General features: G+C 50.7%; 1 protein-coding gene and 1 non-coding gene across 7 annotated transcripts in view; both read left to right on the top strand.

Annotated features, from left to right (window-relative positions):
• The window catches only part of TSC2 (TSC complex subunit 2), a 67,203-nt gene that overhangs the window by 33,469 nt on the left and 16,111 nt on the right, over positions 1-17,623 (top strand). For 3 of the 6 annotated variants that reach the window (XM_087728917.1, XM_087728915.1, XM_087728913.1), the window contains 10 exons: positions 797-986; positions 1,620-1,713; positions 2,408-2,510; positions 3,640-3,734; positions 5,019-5,150; positions 7,721-7,885; positions 8,228-8,380; positions 9,464-9,573; positions 10,836-11,015; positions 12,289-12,504. In XM_087728917.1, coding sequence (XP_087585043.1) covers positions 797-986; positions 1,620-1,713; positions 2,408-2,510; positions 3,640-3,734; positions 5,019-5,150; positions 7,721-7,885; positions 8,228-8,380; positions 9,464-9,573; positions 10,836-11,015; positions 12,289-12,504 — 1,438 coding nt within the window. The remainder of the gene's footprint in view (positions 1-796; positions 987-1,619; positions 1,714-2,407; positions 2,511-3,639; positions 3,735-5,018; positions 5,151-7,720; positions 7,886-8,227; positions 8,381-9,463; positions 9,574-10,835; positions 11,016-12,288; positions 12,505-17,623) is intronic. The other 3 variants (XM_087728914.1, XM_087728916.1, XM_087728918.1) reach the window with 3 other exon arrangements.
• Positions 15,345-17,356, top strand: LOC106545294 (lamina-associated polypeptide 2). Its single transcript, XR_015698473.1, has one exon. It is a non-coding gene; the product is annotated as a lamina-associated polypeptide 2 (transcript).

The raw sequence follows: 17,623 nt of genomic DNA, 5'->3' as shown, positions 1-17,623 counted from the left end.
CAAAGGGTTGAGCTATACCCAGAACATCCTGGCAATTGTTACAACTCTCGGCCGTGTGGGAGGCGTCAGTGGATGACCAGCCAGGGCTGCTGCACTTTCCCCAAGGCCGCCTGGAGCAGTGCAGGGATGGGTCTGCTAGAGAGCCTAGTGACAAGGCATGAATTAAGGCAGCCTTCAACTTTCAACATACGTTTAGTAGTAACCATTCAGAGTTGCAAAGGCACTGAAAAAGTGACATGGCGTTTCTCACACTGATGATGGTCTCGAATAGCTGAGGATGATTTCTTGAGAAGGGGATGTAGCCCCTCTTTCAAGAGGAGGAGCACCACCACTTACCAATATATTTACTACCACCCGACTCGGTCTCCTGTCACACACACACACGCATGCACGCACGCAGGCTTTGACTGACCACATAAGGCAGGACCCTAATTCACAAGCAGTGGAGCGAATCCCACAGGGGTCTCAGTCTGCGTCCTCAAGAGCCACAGGTTAGAGCTACTCCCTGCTCCCCAAGACAAGAGCCTGTCATTTCAAATGGATTTGCCCAAGCGGCCTCCAAGTTAATGCAAGTGATTTTGTCGCTCCAAAGACCTCCAAAGGTCTAGCATAGAAAGATGCCTGGAAGAATATTTAATTGGAGGAACCTTTTAAAAAAAAGTTTTAAAAAATGATCTTGGATGCTAAACCCATCATAGTCAACTCCCTCATCCAAACAGTCTATAATCAATACATAAAGAATGTTTTAGAGCCCATGTTGTACCTTCTCCTGTATAATCATGTTCTCTCCACCCAGGGGGAGATGGTTTATTGCCTGGAGCATGGGCTGATCTTCCGCTGTGCCAGCCAGTGTGTGGTGGCATTGTCGATCTGCAGCGTTGAGATGCCAGATATTATCATCAAAGCTTTGCCAGTCCTGATAGTTAAGTTGACACATATTTCAGCCACAGCCAACATGGCCATCCCTCTCTTGGAATTCCTTTCAAGTAAGTCGTGGGGGCCCCTGGAGCCTGCGTCGGCTTGTCTCTTCGGGACGAGTAGCAAAAAGCAGCGAGTCTCTGCTCCTTTGGGAACTCTCAGAAACTCCTAAGAGTTTTGACGGTGGGATACTTGAATAGTTGCCCTGTCTCTGAAATTGTTGCCCTTCTTGTGCAAATTTCAGGTGCTTTGACAGTGAGAAGGTGCAGGAAAGTTCAAACCATTTTAGTTTCTGGAGATCATTGAATTACTCTTTGCATCTGGGGTTATATTTTCAATCTCCGCAAGTGATAGAACTCTAGCTCAGGCGCCCAAATTCAGATGTAGCTGGGACTTGAGTGAGAAACCACCGAAACAGGCATTAGCATGCCACTTCCTTTCCCTGGCCAAAAAGGCTACTTGGGAGTCCAGCTGGCCTGTCCATGCATGAGATCAGATAAGCATGGTGGGCAGGCTAAGCTACTTGGCCCAGCCTTGCGCTTGTAGGCTGCTGTTTATGATTTAGGGTGATACAGAATCCCAGCCCTGAGTCAGAAACCTTCATCTGTGTGAATTTTGCAAAACAGGCTATGTGAATTTCCTTTATGTGCATGGAGCAGGATGAGGCCTCTCACCTGACCTTATTTTCTTCTCCCTTCCAGCGCTGGCCCGCCTGCCTCATCTCTACAGGAATTTTGCAGCGGAGCAGTACGCCAGTGTATTTGCCATCTCTCTGCCCTATACAAACCCCTCCAAGTAAGCTGGCTGCTTCATGTTAACTCATAAGCAAGGGATCCTTGGTTTTCTGTTGACAGTTGTTTTGAGAACGGCTTTCCCACCCCAGAAGAGAAGTTAGGTTTAGATGGCCCCCTCCTGTTGTCCCAAGCATGCAGCTGCTTTGTCCTCCTTCCCCTTCTCTTAGGAGACTGAAAGAGGCAGAAGGGGATAGCAATAGCATGTAGACTTCTGTACCACTTCACAGTGCTTTACAGCCCTCTCTAAGCGGTTTACAGAGTCAGTGTATTTGCTCCCAACAATCTGGGTCCTCATTTTACCAACCTCAGGAGGGAAGGCTGAGTCAACCTTGAGCTTGGTGGGATTCGAACTGCCAAATTGCAGTCAGCCGGCAGTCAGTAGAAGTAGCCTGCAGTACTGCACTCTAACCACTGTGCCACAGCGGCTCTTAAGGTGAAGAGGCTGGTTGATGAATGTATCGGCTGTGGTGAATTTTCTTCTCAGGCAAATCTCCTGCCTATTGGCCTGAACTTCACGTACAGACTTCTCTGTAGCGCTTCCATTTGCAGGTTGGCCTGGCTGCCTTGTCCCATGCGGTGGTTATTCATTTGATTGACTGCGTTTAATTGATTTATAAATGGATTGATTGTCTGGCAAAGAGCCCATAGGCCCAGACCATCAGGGCTACTAAACGTCCTTTCTTAACTGTTTGTAGGTTTAACCAGTATATTGTATGCCTGGCGCATCATGTCATAGCCATGTGGTTTATCAAATGCCGGCTCCCCTTTCGGAAAGACTTTGTTCCCTATATCACTAAGGTGAGTGTCTTCCATAATTAAGGGAGACCAAGGAAAAGTCCGGCTGCCACAGCTGTTTCTCAATCCTGGCAGCTTTCAGCAATGTGGCTTCCAGCTCCCAAAGTGGGTCTCCCAGCCTGCAGCCGTGGCCTTTGGGGCGGGGGCTGTTCTCATTGTGACATACCTCACAGTTGGTGAGGCTGGGAAGATTTTGCTTGAGTTGATTTTGCGGCTTGATCCGGCTATTCCCCAGCCAGGGGTAGAGGACAGAGGGACTGGCCTTGAAGGTCAGGAGGAAAAGCCACTACAGGGCAAGGGGCCCTCTCCCTCATTCACCTGAAGAGGAAGGGAGGGAGGGGGAAGCACAGTCCAATTTGCACAATTTGGTTCTTCTGGCTGTTACATAAAAACAGCCCTTGGGACATGGCAATGGTGTCCAGAGTCTACGTTGTAGGGCGACATCAGGTGCCCTTTTGGGGGGGGGGGGTTCAGCTGGAGGTGGCTGAGACCCAGTGGATCCTCTCTGCCCCTGAAGAGTGTTTGGAGACTGCAATTGGTCCAGAATGCGGCCGCGCGAGTGATATCGGGTGTACCTAGGTACATCAATGTTACACCTATCCTCCGCGAGCTGCACTGGCTTCCCATCGGTCTCCGAACACACTTCAAGGTGCTGGTCATTACCTTTAAAGCCCTACATGGCTTGGGACCTGGATATCTGCGGGACCGCCTCCTGCCACATACCTCCCAACGACCCATAAGATCTCACAGGCTGGGCCTCCTTTGGGTACCGTCGACCGGGCAATGCCAGTTGGCGACTACTCGTGGGAGGTCTTTCTCTGTAGCTGCCCTGGCCCTGTGGAATGATCTACCCGCAGAGATCCGGACCCTTCCCACTCTCTCAGCCTTCCGGAAAGCCATTAAAACCTGGCTGTTCTGGCAGGCCTGGGGCAGTTGACCCCAAAATACGGTCCAGCCCCATTTAGAACGGAGTGCATGGTGTGCTGTTTTTAAATCTATCTTTTTTTTCTCTGTATTTTTATTTATTTATTTCTGTACTGTAAGCCGCCCGGAGTCGTAAGGGATTGGGCGGCATATAAATGTTATTAAACTTGCAAACTTGCACACTCCCCCCCCCCGCTCTTTTGGACAGGGCTTGCGGTCGAACATCCTCCTCTCCTTCGATGACACCCCAGAGAAAGACAGTTTCCGGGCTCGGAGTACCAGTCTGAACGAGAGACCCAAGAAGTAAGTTGGTCCTAAGGGCAGGAAAGGCTCTTCTCTCTTGGCTTTGGCAGCAGTTGAAGGCGGTTTCTGCCAGAAGGGCTTCCCTCGGCCTTGGCTCACTCGCTCTGGCTGGCTGGGGGCATGGAACGAGTGCGGAACTCGGACTCCCCCTCTTGTGTTGCCTGATCTCTTCTCCCCATGTTTTGAGGGGGTTGAGGTGCTCTAGAGGCATCTTAGTTCCTCTCCCAGTTCTGACAGCCATCAGAAGGGGATGCCAGACAGAGACCCTGAGTCTTTGGGACTCAGGTTACATCAGAATCATTGAAATGTTTTGAATCAATCTCCCTCACAGGCACAATTCCCCCTTTTGGCTCTGTCTCTCTCTCCACTAACTTGACTGAATATTTTATTCTCATCAAGCTGAAATATTGTTGATTTGTCAGTCGGAATTGGGATATAAAGTCTCCACAGACTATTTCCAAAACCTCTTGGACTCTGTTCCTCCCCAAAAGAGAGACCCTCTTGGTCAGAGATTAAGGCTTCTAAACAGAACACTCTCCAGGAGACCCCAAACTATGAATCAATTGTAGTCAGTCTTGTGATGTCTTCCTAGAAGCAGCTCAGGTAGGAGATAGAAGAATGTCTTTTTCGCCTGGTAAGAAATGCATTCTCCCAGCTCCTGATGTCTTTCTCGGGTGGTCTTCCTGTTAGGGTCTAGACGAGGGGAATTCCCACTCAGAAAAACTTGCTTGCTTGGAAGCGAAATCATTTTGTTTGGCAGCAAGAGAAATGCCGTCATTCCTGCCTTCAGTCTTAGGATTGTCCTGCTTCAGCCCTGTTGAGTGGAGGGCTCCCTTATGAGCCTTGTACTTTGTGGGTCCCTTGGGGCACAGTTGTGAAGGGCACTTTGAAGTCTCTGCCCACTCAGCTGTGTAAGGGGCTCCCTTGTGCTACACACCTTAACATCCCAGCTGCCACTTTCAGTCCGCCTTTGTGTTAAGTTGCGCTAATTTCATCTGGTTGTGTGTGGTTGGTTTGTGTTCTGTTTTATTTCGGGTTGGGGTAACACCGAGCAGTCCGCAGCAAAATGGGCTTGTTGTGTTTTAAATGTTCATGCTGTTAAGTTTTTCTTGTTTTTTAATTCCCTTCCCTCCTTTTTTTGGCCTTTTGTCTTCTGTTTTTTCTTCTTTTCCTTTCTTTTCTCCACCGTCTTCTGGGGCTTTTCTGGCCTTTCACATCCCATCCTTCCAATGATTTCCTTGCTGTGCAATCATGCCTCTGGTTCTGATGCTGCTTTGCCCTTAGTAGCTTTAAAGTAGCCAAAAATGCCAGGCCAAACTTGAATCCGTCTCCTTCCGTGAGAGCCCTGAAGGATCCCTCGGCCGTTGATGCCTTCCGCTCCCGCAGCATCAGTGTGTCTGACCATGCAGCCCACAGGTAGAGATGCTGGGACAGGGGAGGAGGAGCAAGGGGGTCTGTGCCAAGGGGGCTGGGATGCTGCATGTTAGACTCCTGCTTGGCTTCCTAATGCCCAGCCTCCCACTAGCTTTGAACGCATGTCGGTGCATGTTTCAGGATAACAGTCTCCGTTTGGCTTGGCTTGGCTTGAGTGCTTTGCTCAGATGCACCACCACCATTTCTTAAGGTATGACAGGTTGCAGTTGCTTCTGGCTTAAATGGCCTTTCAAATGGCCGGAACGAAAACATCCTGTTTGCTGGCTCTGTGCTTCATAATATCATAGTTCAAAACCTGTGCAGATTCCACGGAGTGGAAGCCTGAGATCTTTTGAAAATGAACTGTAACCACGGTTTGCCATCTCATAATCTTCCATAGCTCCGTGTTTGGTTTAAGCAGTTTAAAACAAGGAAGGCATCCAGAAGAGCAGAGGTGGCGCAGTGGTTAAATGCAGCACTGCAGGCTACTTCAGCTGACTGCAGTTCTGCAGTTCGGCTGTTCAAATCTCACCGACTCAGGGTTAACTCAGTCTTCCATCCTTCCGAGATGGGTAAAATGAGGACCCAGATTGTTGTTGGGGGCAATACGCTGACTCTCTAAACCGCTTAGAGAGGGCTGAAAGCCCTATGAAGTGGTATATAAGTCTAACTGCTATTGCCATTGCTATAGAATGCATCTCTTTCATATCCAAGGCAAATGTAACATTCGCTGCAAGAAAAACCCACTTATTCCCTGCCATCTGAAGGCTGAGCCTCACCCTGACCTTCGCCCTGATGAAGCATCATATTCAATTAGGTTACCCCGCCTTGTCAGAGCTAATCCTGATCCCCGTCAGTCAATGTTTGACACTAGTTTGGAAGATAACCATAATTTGGCCTGCTTTATTGTATCATTAACCAGTTGTGAAGAAGAGAAAGAAAGGGGGGATTTGCGAGCCTCCAGTCTTGTCTTAGGCATCAAAATTTTATCTGTGCTGGCTTCTCGGTTGTGTTTGGCAGGAGCGGACTTCAACAGCTACATTGGGAACCTGAGTAGAGGAGAATCCTAGCTGCTAATCCTAGTTAGCAAGAGAGTAATTGCAGAGGAGCCCATCACAGAGATGACCTTGTCTGGAAACTCACATACTTTCTTCCAGTTAACTGGGGGGGGGGGATTTAAGAACTGGGGGAGAAGGCGTGAGTGGAGGGATTTTTCTGCAGACAACAATGGTCAGATGTAGGTTAAAGAGCAACCAATGGACAGCCATAAGAGCCAACACAAACGCAGGCAACAGGACTCAGATATGAAAGCTGATGTGCCTTGAACAAAGTCCTGCACCTTCAGAACTTGTTTGTGAAATAATTCTGCTTGGGGGGGTGGGGACTGTTGGGGTGGGGGTTTCTGCAGGGTATGGTAAAATAAGATGGCAGTCAAAATTGTGCAAATGCAGCTCTGCATCCCTGATGCCCTGTGGCAGACTCCATTTTTTCCATTTGGGGCAGACCTTGCGGAGACCCCTGTGTTGGGTGCACATTTCATTTCAAGCTGCTCTGACCCTCAGGCTTTCATCGGCAGGTTATGGCTCTATCCCCAGAATGAGTGGAAGAGGCCCTGCCTCTTGTGGCCAAGATTGGCACATTTGTTTCGATTTAACCCTAAGGGGATCAGGACGGCCGCGGTGTCCCAGGGCCACGGGATACCCTTTTGTGACCTTCTGACAAGCAAAGTCAATGGGGAAGCCAGATTCACTTAGCAGCCATGTTGAGATCCACAGTGATTCACTTAACAACTCTGGCAAGAAAGAGAGTAAAATGGGGCAAAACCCACTTAACAGCTGTCTCACTTAGCAGTCAAATTTGGGGCTCAGTTGTGTTCTTAAGTCTATTAAGCTAACATTTTAATTAATATTAAATACTTAATACTGATATTAAATATAAAGTTTTCCCCAAATATCAGACTGGGTGGAGTTGAGCATCTCAACCAGAAGCCATCTGGGGGCCTTGCAAGGGCTCTTGCTGTGGGTTGGAACTGGGGGAGAGAAAGCAATTTGCAGCCTCCTGGATTGTCTGGAATGGGGAGAGAAAGAAATTTTACTGATTTCTGGCTCCCACCTTTGAATCAATGGGAGTCTTTCTGTTTGCATTTTTCTGAGGTATTTCAGCTTGATTCCTTTAGTTTTTTTATAAATAAATTCATTTTTATACATAATTATCTGGTTTAATCCTGAATCAGCCCCCTGAACCCCTGGCTGTTCAATCAAGGACAAACGAGAGTCCTGAAAACGACTCGCAGTCAGTTGTTGCCGGTTCCCATCTGATGCCATCCGGCTGAACCTTCTCTGCTTCTGGGAACAGATGAAATAGCCACCCATTTGCTCTTCTCCCTGCATCTGCTTCCTGGCCCTTGGCTTCAAGGCTCCCCAAGCCAGTGTGAGGCCTGTCAGTTAAAACCTCCCCGAATCGGATATATTTGCCCACACCTCCGCCTGCTGCATGCTTAATGGAATTGGGGGACCTCTTCCCTTGGGAGATGTGTTCTTCCAAATTATAATCTCCCTGCCCCCCTTTTCTAGCCGGATACAAACTTCCATCACCAGTTCCAGCCTGGGCTCTGCTGATGAGAACTCCATGGCTCAGGCAGATGACAACCTGAAGACCCTCCACTTGGAGCTCACCGAGACCTGCCTCGACATGATGGCCCGATACGTCTTTTCCAACTTCACAGCTGTGCCCAAAAGGTTGGAGTAGCTGCTTTCCTCTGGTGTCTCACTCTTCCCAGGAGTGAGACCCAGCACTTGAAGCATTAAGCACCAGGATTGGTGCAAATTCTAGTTTCTGCCCGGAGGCAACACTTCTGTCTGATTATCAGCACCTCAAATCAAGAATGATGCTTGAAGAAATGGTTTGCTCAGGGAGGGTAGAAAATCAGTTGGGAATCCTGGCTCTTTGAGTCATTTTCCTTCCAGAGGTGGGAGAAGGATTTAGAAGCTTTCTTTGGAAAAGTTTCAGTGAATGTTGAAATCTCCTTATTCAGAGAGACTTCAATAGCATCTTTATCCTTGTTTTCTGGGGGCTTTTAGGTCTCCAGTGGGTGAGTTCCTGTTGGCTGGAGGGAGGACCAAGACATGGCTAGTGGGTAACAAGCTTGTTACAATCACTACAAGTGTTGGGACAGGAACCAGGTCCCTCCTGGGCCTTGACCATGGAGAGCTCCACAATGGTGCAGAATCCAGGTAAGCTTCCCACAGCTCGCTCGCTTTTCAGATCCTTTTTAAACTAAGAGGTACAGAAAATTAACGACAATGTTCTAACTGCAAGGGAAGGTGGAGTTTTTGTCCAGATTTTAAACACTGGCATTATTTAGATCAGTATGATGCGTGGACTTCAGCTGCCAGAATTCTCCAGCCAGCATATATAAACTTGCCAAGACTGAGAAAGACTGCTTTGCAACTGTAAAGGTAGCTTAAATCTCAAGGCAGGGATGGAGCTCGAAAGAATGATCTGGGTCTGGGGACTTTTAAGTCATCAGTCTTGGCAGTGTTCTCCAGGATCTTCTGCCACCATTATGGGCTTCTTCACAGTTGAAACAGAAAATGGTGCCGTAAACAAATCTGCCAATTTTAATTCTATCTATCTGCTTACATCATTGCTTTACATCACAAACAAACAAATGTGCATGTCAATGATGCCACTGCCCAACAAATAATCTATCAGATGTGGACATTGGAAGCATTTTCTCCCCATAACCCTCAAGTCCATCTTCCCCCTCATTTCATGTTTGACTGGCAGTTGCTAGTTGATTGCTAGACTGACTTTCCAAGGCATGAACTGGGAAGGACTAGGCATGTGCCCACCCGATCTCATCTGGTAGGGCGGGCAGACGTCCTTAGGCAGAAGCCGTCTGGCAATAAAGGTCTTCTTCCATGGGCAAATGCAGGGCCTCCCATCACTGTCTGCACCCCTGGATTCTAGGACATTTATAGTTTCTGGGTGGTCTTCAAGAGCAGCCCCATGTAGAATGCCTTGCAGCAATCCAAACAAGTGACCAAGGCCGCCCAGTCCGGGAAGAAGCAAAATTGGTGTACCTGGTGAACCTGTGCAAAGCAGGCACCCAGCCATGGCTACCACCAGCTCTAGGAGGACTCCAAGCTGCACACCAGCTTGAGCCTGGGGGCCGAAATTGGGGGGTGGGGGTCTTGCCAGGGTTGAGTCGAAGCCTTTCTGTAGATCCTGTAAATGCTGCCAGGTTAAGATTCAGGCCAACAGACCCTCCTATTTCCTAATGAATTGACATCAAGATCCTTTTGGATTCCCAGTTCAGATCACAGCTTGCAAGTGAGACAGTCAAAGGAGGCCCCGGCAAAACTCGAATCTCAGGCTGGCCCTCAGGTGGTTCGAACCCGCAACCGAGTCAGGTCCATGTCAGGTAAGGAGCGTCCCTGAGTCTCTGAAACACCCAAATGAATTTATGGACAGGAAAATATACCTGGAATTGCGGTTGTTAATGGTGTCAAAGAATCAGATTGTTGTTTGTAGGCTCTGCTGGTCCATTGAAGGATGTCCTGCAGTGAGATAACTGAAACTGGGAATGTTGGGGTAAAATCCTGACACACACACCCTTTATCCTGCCAGCAGCAATAGAGTGGGCGCTGCCTGGCTTCTGGTTCTGGTTCTGGTGGCTGAGGGTCCCTTCCGGCAGGAGAGCCTGCTTTGTCCGAGCAAGAGGAGCAAAAGAAGCTTCCCAGCCCCTCAATGCTGGCGGCCTCCACAGGGCCAGCGGCATGGAATGACTTGGCCTCTTGCTTGGGAACTGAAAGCGAAAGTTTGATGGCAGCCACTAAGACTTTAGGCTACAACTCCCATGAAAACCCAGTCAAAGTAGCTAATGGTTTTGACTGATGGGAGTTGTAGTCCAGAATGTCCAGAAGGAACCAGGTTGCCAGTCCCTGCCCTAAATAGGAGGAATTTGTTTATCAGCTGGATCTCACAACATGTTATCAAAAGCTGCATCATGGTGTCTCCCTGGCCTGTGGGTCCCCAGAAGAGCAGCCGGCCTAGTCAATAACTCTCTTCACGGGGCCTGCTGAGCCACCCCTTCCCCAGCCCCTTTTCATCTGGGAAACGGAATGGCATGGACCCAGCTTCAGAGCCTGTTGCCACCTCTGCCTTAAGCAGGGCACAGGTAGACGGCTGGGCTTTCCTGGCAAGGCTTCTGCCAGATGGCCAGGGTGGCTCCCCAGAGGGGATGCGAAGAGCAGCGGCCTGGCCTTTCTTGAACCTGATTGTGCGCCCCGGGGTTCACAGGCACCGCTTCCCTCTCTCCTTCTGCCCCGAGGCTTCCGTCTGGAGGGGAGAGGAACAGAAACATTCTGTGGACTGGACTGGTGGTGGGGCGTGGTCCAACCCGGTTGCCAAGCTCCTCTGAGCTTGGAGGGAAAGGGGTTGTCTGTGCCTGGCAGGGTGTGTGGGTGAGTGCGTGGCTTGTTATGAAAAAGAGGGCTAGGCTGAAATATGTCCGCCTGCCATACTGGCCGAGAAAGGCAGGGGTACAATTGTGCATGCATTTCCAACTCCAGGCCTTGGGGTGGGCCCTTTCTCCTTTTGTTGCCCAGGCTGGACTTGTCCCTTCTGTGTTGCTCCTCCTGTGCTTTGATTCAGCCTGAAATCAAATGCCCCCCTCTTTTGCAGGAGGCCATGCTTTGCGGGTTGGTGCTCTGGACGGCTCTGCCTCTCACTTCTCAGCCAGCACGGGACTCCAGGCGCCCCCAAGCTCTCCTCCTGCTCCCCAAACCGAGAAGGCCAACCTGGCTGCTTATGTCCCCCTCCTGACTCAAGGCTGGGCAGAAATATCAGTGCGGAGGCCCACAGGTAGGTGCACTAAGGTAACTGTTGTGGCTCGGTAGGAGCCTTTGGAGCTGCTATCAGTGAGTGGTTTCAGGATGCTCTCGGGATGCAGGATAATGAGCAGCTGTTGCTCGTTAGGGTCTTCTCCTGCAGATAAAAGATTGATGGTGCCACGCCTTAGTTGCAGAAGTCAACGTTTGTGGTTCATCGTTCGTTTGTTCAGTTCCGTGATTCAAAGAGGCACTTGGATAAGTGATTTGCTTTCTGTAAACCTGATTCAAAGAGGCACTTGGATAAGTGATTTGCTTTCTGTAAACCTGGTTTGCTGTAAGAGTTTTGTTTTTGCATTTGGTGTGTAACTTTTTGCCAGAGACTTTATTTACGTTTATTTTGGGCTCGCAGCCAGCTTGAGCCAGGGCTGATAAAGATATTTCCTTTGAAGTTCTGTCTGGCTGTCGTTTGTGAACGAGCGAAGAGGGGGTGGTCAGAACAGGTAACTAGCACGGGAGTCCCAAAGGTGCTTTTTTTCAAGAGGCAACTGGACTTCCTTTGTTTTTGCTTGAAGATGTTTCCCTTCTCATCCAAGAAGCTTCTTTAGCTCTGACTGGATGGTGGGGAATGGAAGGATGTATATTCCTTGCATTCAAAAGCATGCAAATGACCAGCTGTCTGCAAGGAGTATAAATCCTTCCATTCCCCACCATCCAGTCAGAGCTGAAGAAGCTTCTTGGATGAGAAGCGAAACTTCTTCAAAAAGAAAAAAACCAGAAAGTCCAGTTGTCTCTTGAAAAAGCCGCTTTGGGACAACTAGGGCCTGGGTGATGGAGAATCTCCATAGAACTTAAGTACCGGGAGTGTGTCTTCCTATGCCTGCCAAGGAAATGGGGACAGCTGGCAGAGGGCGGGGGGAGTCTGCTCTCCATCAGGGGGCTCTACTGATATTCGTGTTCCAGAGTATTGTGGAGAACAGAAGATGATCCTGCTGGCACTTTCAAAGGGATCCAGTCTGGAGCTGGGCTGGGAAAGAAGTCCTGATTCCTAGAAGGGCAGCCTTCCGTCAGACCTGATTAGGGCCAGAGGATTCAGATTCTTTGGGGAGTTGAATTTTAGCCAGTCTAGCCATTGGCCAAGTTGGGCTATCTGGATATTCCTGGGAAAGATGCGTCAGAATTGTTCAGTTGTACCGAAAGGAGCTTCTGAGGGAAAAACCTTAGTTGGGAGTTTTGTCCTTCTCTTCCCAGACAAGGCAGCCCAGCTTGATGGGGCTCCTCCTGGCTCCCTTCTTCTCTTTTCTCAGGTAACACCAGCTGGCTGATGAGCCTGGAAAATCCACTGAGCCCCTTCTCTTCCGACATCAACAACATGCCCCTGCAGGAGCTCTCCAACGCCCTGATGGCAGCCGAGCGTTTCAAGGAACATCGTGAGACAGCCCTGTACAAGTCCCTCTCAGTCCCCTCCTCCAGCTTGTCCATGGGAACAGCCAAGCCCTTTCTCCTGCAGCGCTCCAACACAGGTGAGGCCAAGCTCGGGAGGCCTGCGGGGCCACCCCAGTGGAGCCAATGGGAAGCACGACTTGTCCCAAGCTGCCTTCACTTCGGAGGAGCTGCTTTGGAGCAGCCTCAGGCTTCCCCAAAGAAAGACGGGGTTCACTCAGGATAGTTCTAAATAACCATGTTGAAAGTCTCTTTTAAAAAGCCATCAAAAACATTTCCTGAATAAGTTCAAGCCTTTAATGTAGAAATGCAGGATACAAATGTAAATTCAGTCGATGTGGATGCCTACCTTGATTTGTTCTGTGGGCCATAAAAAGTTGCAGGAGATCTTTCTTGCTACTCTCCCAACATGGAACTAAAATCTGCATTATCTCTAGCCAGGCAGATGAGGACAGTTGTGGTTCTTCTGCTGGATCACATGGCAACAAGAGGCTCTATAGGAAGCACATTGAATTCCCAGCCAATGCCTGCTTCTGCCTTGGCTGACTTTGGCTTCTTCAGTCTCTGGGGCAGCCCACATGCTATGCAGGTTCTTGGAGGATTGTACGGCAGTTCATATTTAATCCTTAAGTATGGTGTCCTTGAAGGATGTCCCCTCGGTGGAGGCAGACACGGAGCTGCAGGAACAGAGCTCAGGTCTTCAGGCTCCCCTCTGCACCTAGAATGCCTTTGGCAGGTCAGGAATAGAGTTCAAATCTTCAGTCCTGAGTTGAAAACCTAATTGATGTGTGGAATTCAAGTCCCAGAATTCCCCAGCTTGCATTATGGGGCCAGCAGTCCACAAATCTTAAACTTGCTAAGGTTGAGAAGCTGCGTTAGAGATGCCAGTCCTGCCCGGTCTGGGTAGATTCATTAATTTTTGTCCTGAGCTGCTACTAGTAGCAAGGCCTGTAGTAAAGAGCTGTGTTCAGAAGTGGAAGAGATGTTTGGGCCTCAAGAACCAGAAAGTTTAAGAAGGACAAGTAAGTCCAGAGGTGGCATTCAGCAGGTTCTGACAGTTCTGGAGAAACAGTAGCGGAAATTATGAGTAGTTGGGCGAACCAGTAAATCCCACCTCTGAGTGGTCCCGCTATTCTCTGCTTCCCGAGTCCCATCTGACTGGGGGAAAATGGGGATTTTGCAGTATCCTGCCACGCCTACCAAGCCACGCCCACAGAAGCGGTAGTAAAGAAATTTGAATCCCACCACTGAGTAAGTCCCTCCCGATGCTTCCAGTGCATCGTTCACCCTATAGATGCCAGGCAGGGCAGCCTCAACTTTTGTGACTGATTGGCCTGGTGCTCCTGCATCTGATACTTGTCAGGCAGGGCTCAGCCACTGTCCTGCTGCCATTGCGCTCCACCTGCTCACTTCCTCCAGGTCTTCAGCCAAGCCGAAGCAGGTCCTCTAGATCCAGCTCCATCTGTCTCTGAGGCAACCAAGCGGCTCAGCCCAGGCGTGGCAGCTGCCATTAACCTCAGCCTCCCCTCTGGGCTCAGTCGTAGAAGAGGCCCTGCCCTCGCCTTTGTAGGAGAGCCTGGACTTGACTGGCTGCAGTGAGGCGCCTTCATTCTCCTGTGTGCTGCTCAGGGAATCCAATCATGGGTTAACTTAGCCCTTTAGCCTTGAGACTGAGTATGTAAATTTCTAAACCACGCCTCCTCTGGCTGGACTGTTTCAGTTTCTTTACTCAGTCCAAGCCTACGAGACGTCTTTCTCTTGACTAATTGACAAACTTCTCAGGATTACTGGATTTAGTATTTGTACTTCTGTGGATTTCTTTCCGTTATTGGGGTGGAGGCGGTAGTTTCTGCCAGCCCGATTCCTCATCATTGCTGCTTCCCCTGTAAGGGATGTCTGGTTTCTGCAGCTGGAGCGTAAGACGATCTTGCCGGCTTTGCAAGCGGCTTTACTGTCTGTCCTCCCTTTATTTTCGACGCGTTGGGACGGTGAGTCTCCCACCGCCGCCTTTCTCGTGCCGGATAGCCCCCTCCTGTGGGCGCGGTCGGATCCGAGGCTGTGGCCTGACAGGGCTATTTCCCCCCCCTCTCTCCGCCTACCTCCCTCGTCCTCTCGCTGGAGCGGCTGCCGGGAGGGCTGCATGGATCGGCTGTTGGGTTTTCTCCCTGCCGTTCGCATTTGAATTTCGCGCCCTTGATGCCGGTCGCCATATTTGGAAGCGATTTCACGCATGCGTGGTAATGCCCAGGGATGAGAATGCAGATTTAGTTCGTGCGCTGGAGTCTGCGCACTTCTGCCGACCCTCCCTTTTCCCTCACTCGAGGCTGCTAGTTCAGGGAGGAGGTCGCTTGTCTCTGTCTCTGCTTTCACGTGGCGTTTTTGGTGAGTGGTGCGCAATTTGGATTCCTTTGTTTCAGTGATTGAGCTCTTTCAAATCTCTCATACCATGGCTGATCAATCAGTAGTTAAAGGTACTGTAGAGCCAGTTTCTGAGCCCCGTTCCCCTGGCGAAGGAGGGGCTAGCCCTAGGCCCGGCAGGGCCGCAACCAGGGCTTCCAGTAGTAGGCCTCGAGCCTCATCCGCTGCCCGGGACAAGTCGCATAAGCGCAAAGACAAGGCCAAAGTTCCCCCAAAGTCATCTGGGGCCCCCACTTGTCCACCTCTGGTTCTGATTCCGCAAAATGCCTCTCCGGTGCGTGTTACTGAGCAGGGTTGGTCTCCTGATATTCAGCTTCCCCAGGCTCCTCTTCCTGAGGCGGGGGTATTTGGGCCTCGCTCCCCCCCAATTATTTCTGAAGCTAGTGGGGCTTCTCTTCGCTCGCCCCCACGTGCTGGGCCTTCTGCCACATTCACGCCCACAGCTGCAGGCCTCAGGCCTCTGGAGGGCCAGGATTTGGGCCTTCCTGCTGATTTATACCTCATGATCTCCGAGTCTATTTCTAGAGGGGTGGATGCAGAGTTAATGCATAGGTCCCAGGCCCCTAGGCCCGCTGCAGCCCACTCAGGCCTAGCTCCCCAGGCGTTGCAAGGGGATTCTTCCATTTTGCAAACGGATCCTCCTTCGCCCTTACCCTCAGTGTTCAGTGCGGAATCTGCCTTAGTGGAAGAAGGTGAAATCCTGGATAGGGAATTTTCCGACGACGAAGGCCTCCCTAGAGATCAGCCTACTGCCCCTGGGCTATTCAGGCATGCTCTTTTCAAATCCTTACTGTATAAGGCCAAGACCACCACCCACATGGGGGAGGCGGCTTCTAAGGAGAGTGCAGCTGTAGGTCTGGATGCCACCGAGCGTCTCTTCGCTGAGCAGGTGGCTTTGCAGGATGTTATTCCATCTCCCAAGCTTTTCCTTGATTTGATCCAGAAGCAGTGGGATCAACCGACTGTGGTTAATCCTCCTGGGTCAGGGGATAGGAAGTTATACACGTCCACCCCAGAATTGGAAAGTCTCCTTCAGTTTCCCACTGTGGATGCCCCTATTGCTGCTCTTGCTTTGCTGGCATTAATTCCTTCTGAGATTTAAGAAGGATTAAAGGCCGAGGACCGCAAGGCCGAGACGGTCATCCGCAAGACTCATCAGGCTGCGGCTTGGGCCTTACGCTCAGCTACTGCAGCTTCCTTTTTTAATAGAACTTCCTTAGTTTGGCTTAAGTAATTGCAGGATAGACTGGACCCGGAGGAAATGCGCCTTCACCAGGATATCACCAAACTGATGACGGCATTGGAATTTTCTGCGGATGCCACCCTTAGCGCGGCAAAGTTTGCATCCCGGGCCGTAGTTTCTAATGTGGCTTCTCGACGTTTGCTCTGGCTTCGTCATTGGCAGGCTGATGTCAAGTCCAAGTGGCGCCTAGCGTCTACGCCCTTCAAGGGCGGAGCCTTGTTCGGTTCAGTGCTGGATCCCATCCTCATTGAGACACGGGATAAGCGCAAGGTCCTTCCCTCTACCAGTGCTCGTATTAACAGAAGGCAGCAGCCTTACAATAGGCGGCAGCCCTTTTGGACCGGGGACTCGGGGTTCGCTCCCGCTCCCTATGTCCCCAACTACACCAGGGGGTTTTCCCAGGCACAGGATCGTGGCCAGGACCGCGCTGGAACCAGAGATAGGGGTCGCCAGCAGGGTCAGGCGCAGTCCCAGAGTAGGAGGTCCTTCCGAGGAGCAAGCAACCGGTCCTTTCGAAGGTACCGGTGACTCGCAGGAGGTAGGGCCCATAGGGGGGGCGTCTTCTGGCCTTCGCTCATCAGTGGGCGGAGCTCACATCAGACGCCTGGGCCCTTCAGGTCGTGAGCTTGGGACTCACTCTAGAATTTCTATCCATCCCCCCGAGAAGGTTCATCAGGTGCCCCGTGCCCAGATGCCCATCGAAGCGGCGCCTTATGGACGCCGAGATACTCCATCTTCTCACCATCAGGGCCATAGAACAAGTACCCAAAGGGCAGGAAGGCCTAGGGTTCTATTCCATCTTGTTCCTAGTACCAAAGAACTCCGGGGGATGGAGGGCAATCCTAGATTTGAAACGGCTCAATCATTATATCAAATACCAAAAATTCAAAATGCAGTCTCTCAAGAGCATATTGGCTTCCATCCGCCAAGGCGACATGATGACTTCAATAGACATCAAAGAAGCGTACCTCCATGTGCCCATTCATCCGGCGCATCGGAAGTTCCTGCGGTTTCACTTCAACGGCCACCATTTTCAATACCGGGCCTTACCCTTTGGCCTCTCCTCGGCTCCGCGCACGTTCACCAAGCTCTTGGCCGTGCTAGCAGCCTCCCTTCGCTCAATCCCAATACGCATCAATTGTTATTTAGACGACATGTTGGTGCTGTCGCTCTCTCGGGACCAGGCCCTGCAAGACCTGCAGATCACGATGGACTCATTACGCAATCATGGTTTTGTCCTCAACTTGCCCAAAAGCCACTTGCGCCCGACCACGTCCCTACTTCATCTGTGACGTGCGAAGTGTTCCTGTCTCCGGAGAGGAGACAGAGCATACACCAACTGGCGCATCATGTGCTGTCTCAGAGGCGAGTACCGCTGGTGACATTGTCCAAGCTGCTGGGGAAGATGATCTCCTGCATCGGCGTGGTTCCCTGGGCCAGGTTCCATGCGCGTCCGCTCCAGTGGTTTCTTCTGCCCTTCCAGAGAGTGCATACCAGTCATTCCCAGATCAAAGTGCGACTTCCGAGCAGAGCCCGAC

Source organism: Thamnophis sirtalis, unplaced genomic scaffold, assembly GCF_051295495.1.
Source record: "Thamnophis sirtalis isolate CommonGarterSnake01/CBP01778 unplaced genomic scaffold, rThaSir2_p1.2 scaffold_14, whole genome shotgun sequence".
NCBI classification, from domain to species: Eukaryota; Metazoa; Chordata; class Lepidosauria; order Squamata; family Natricidae; genus Thamnophis; species Thamnophis sirtalis.
This window is presented reverse-complemented; position numbering and strand designations above follow the sequence as displayed.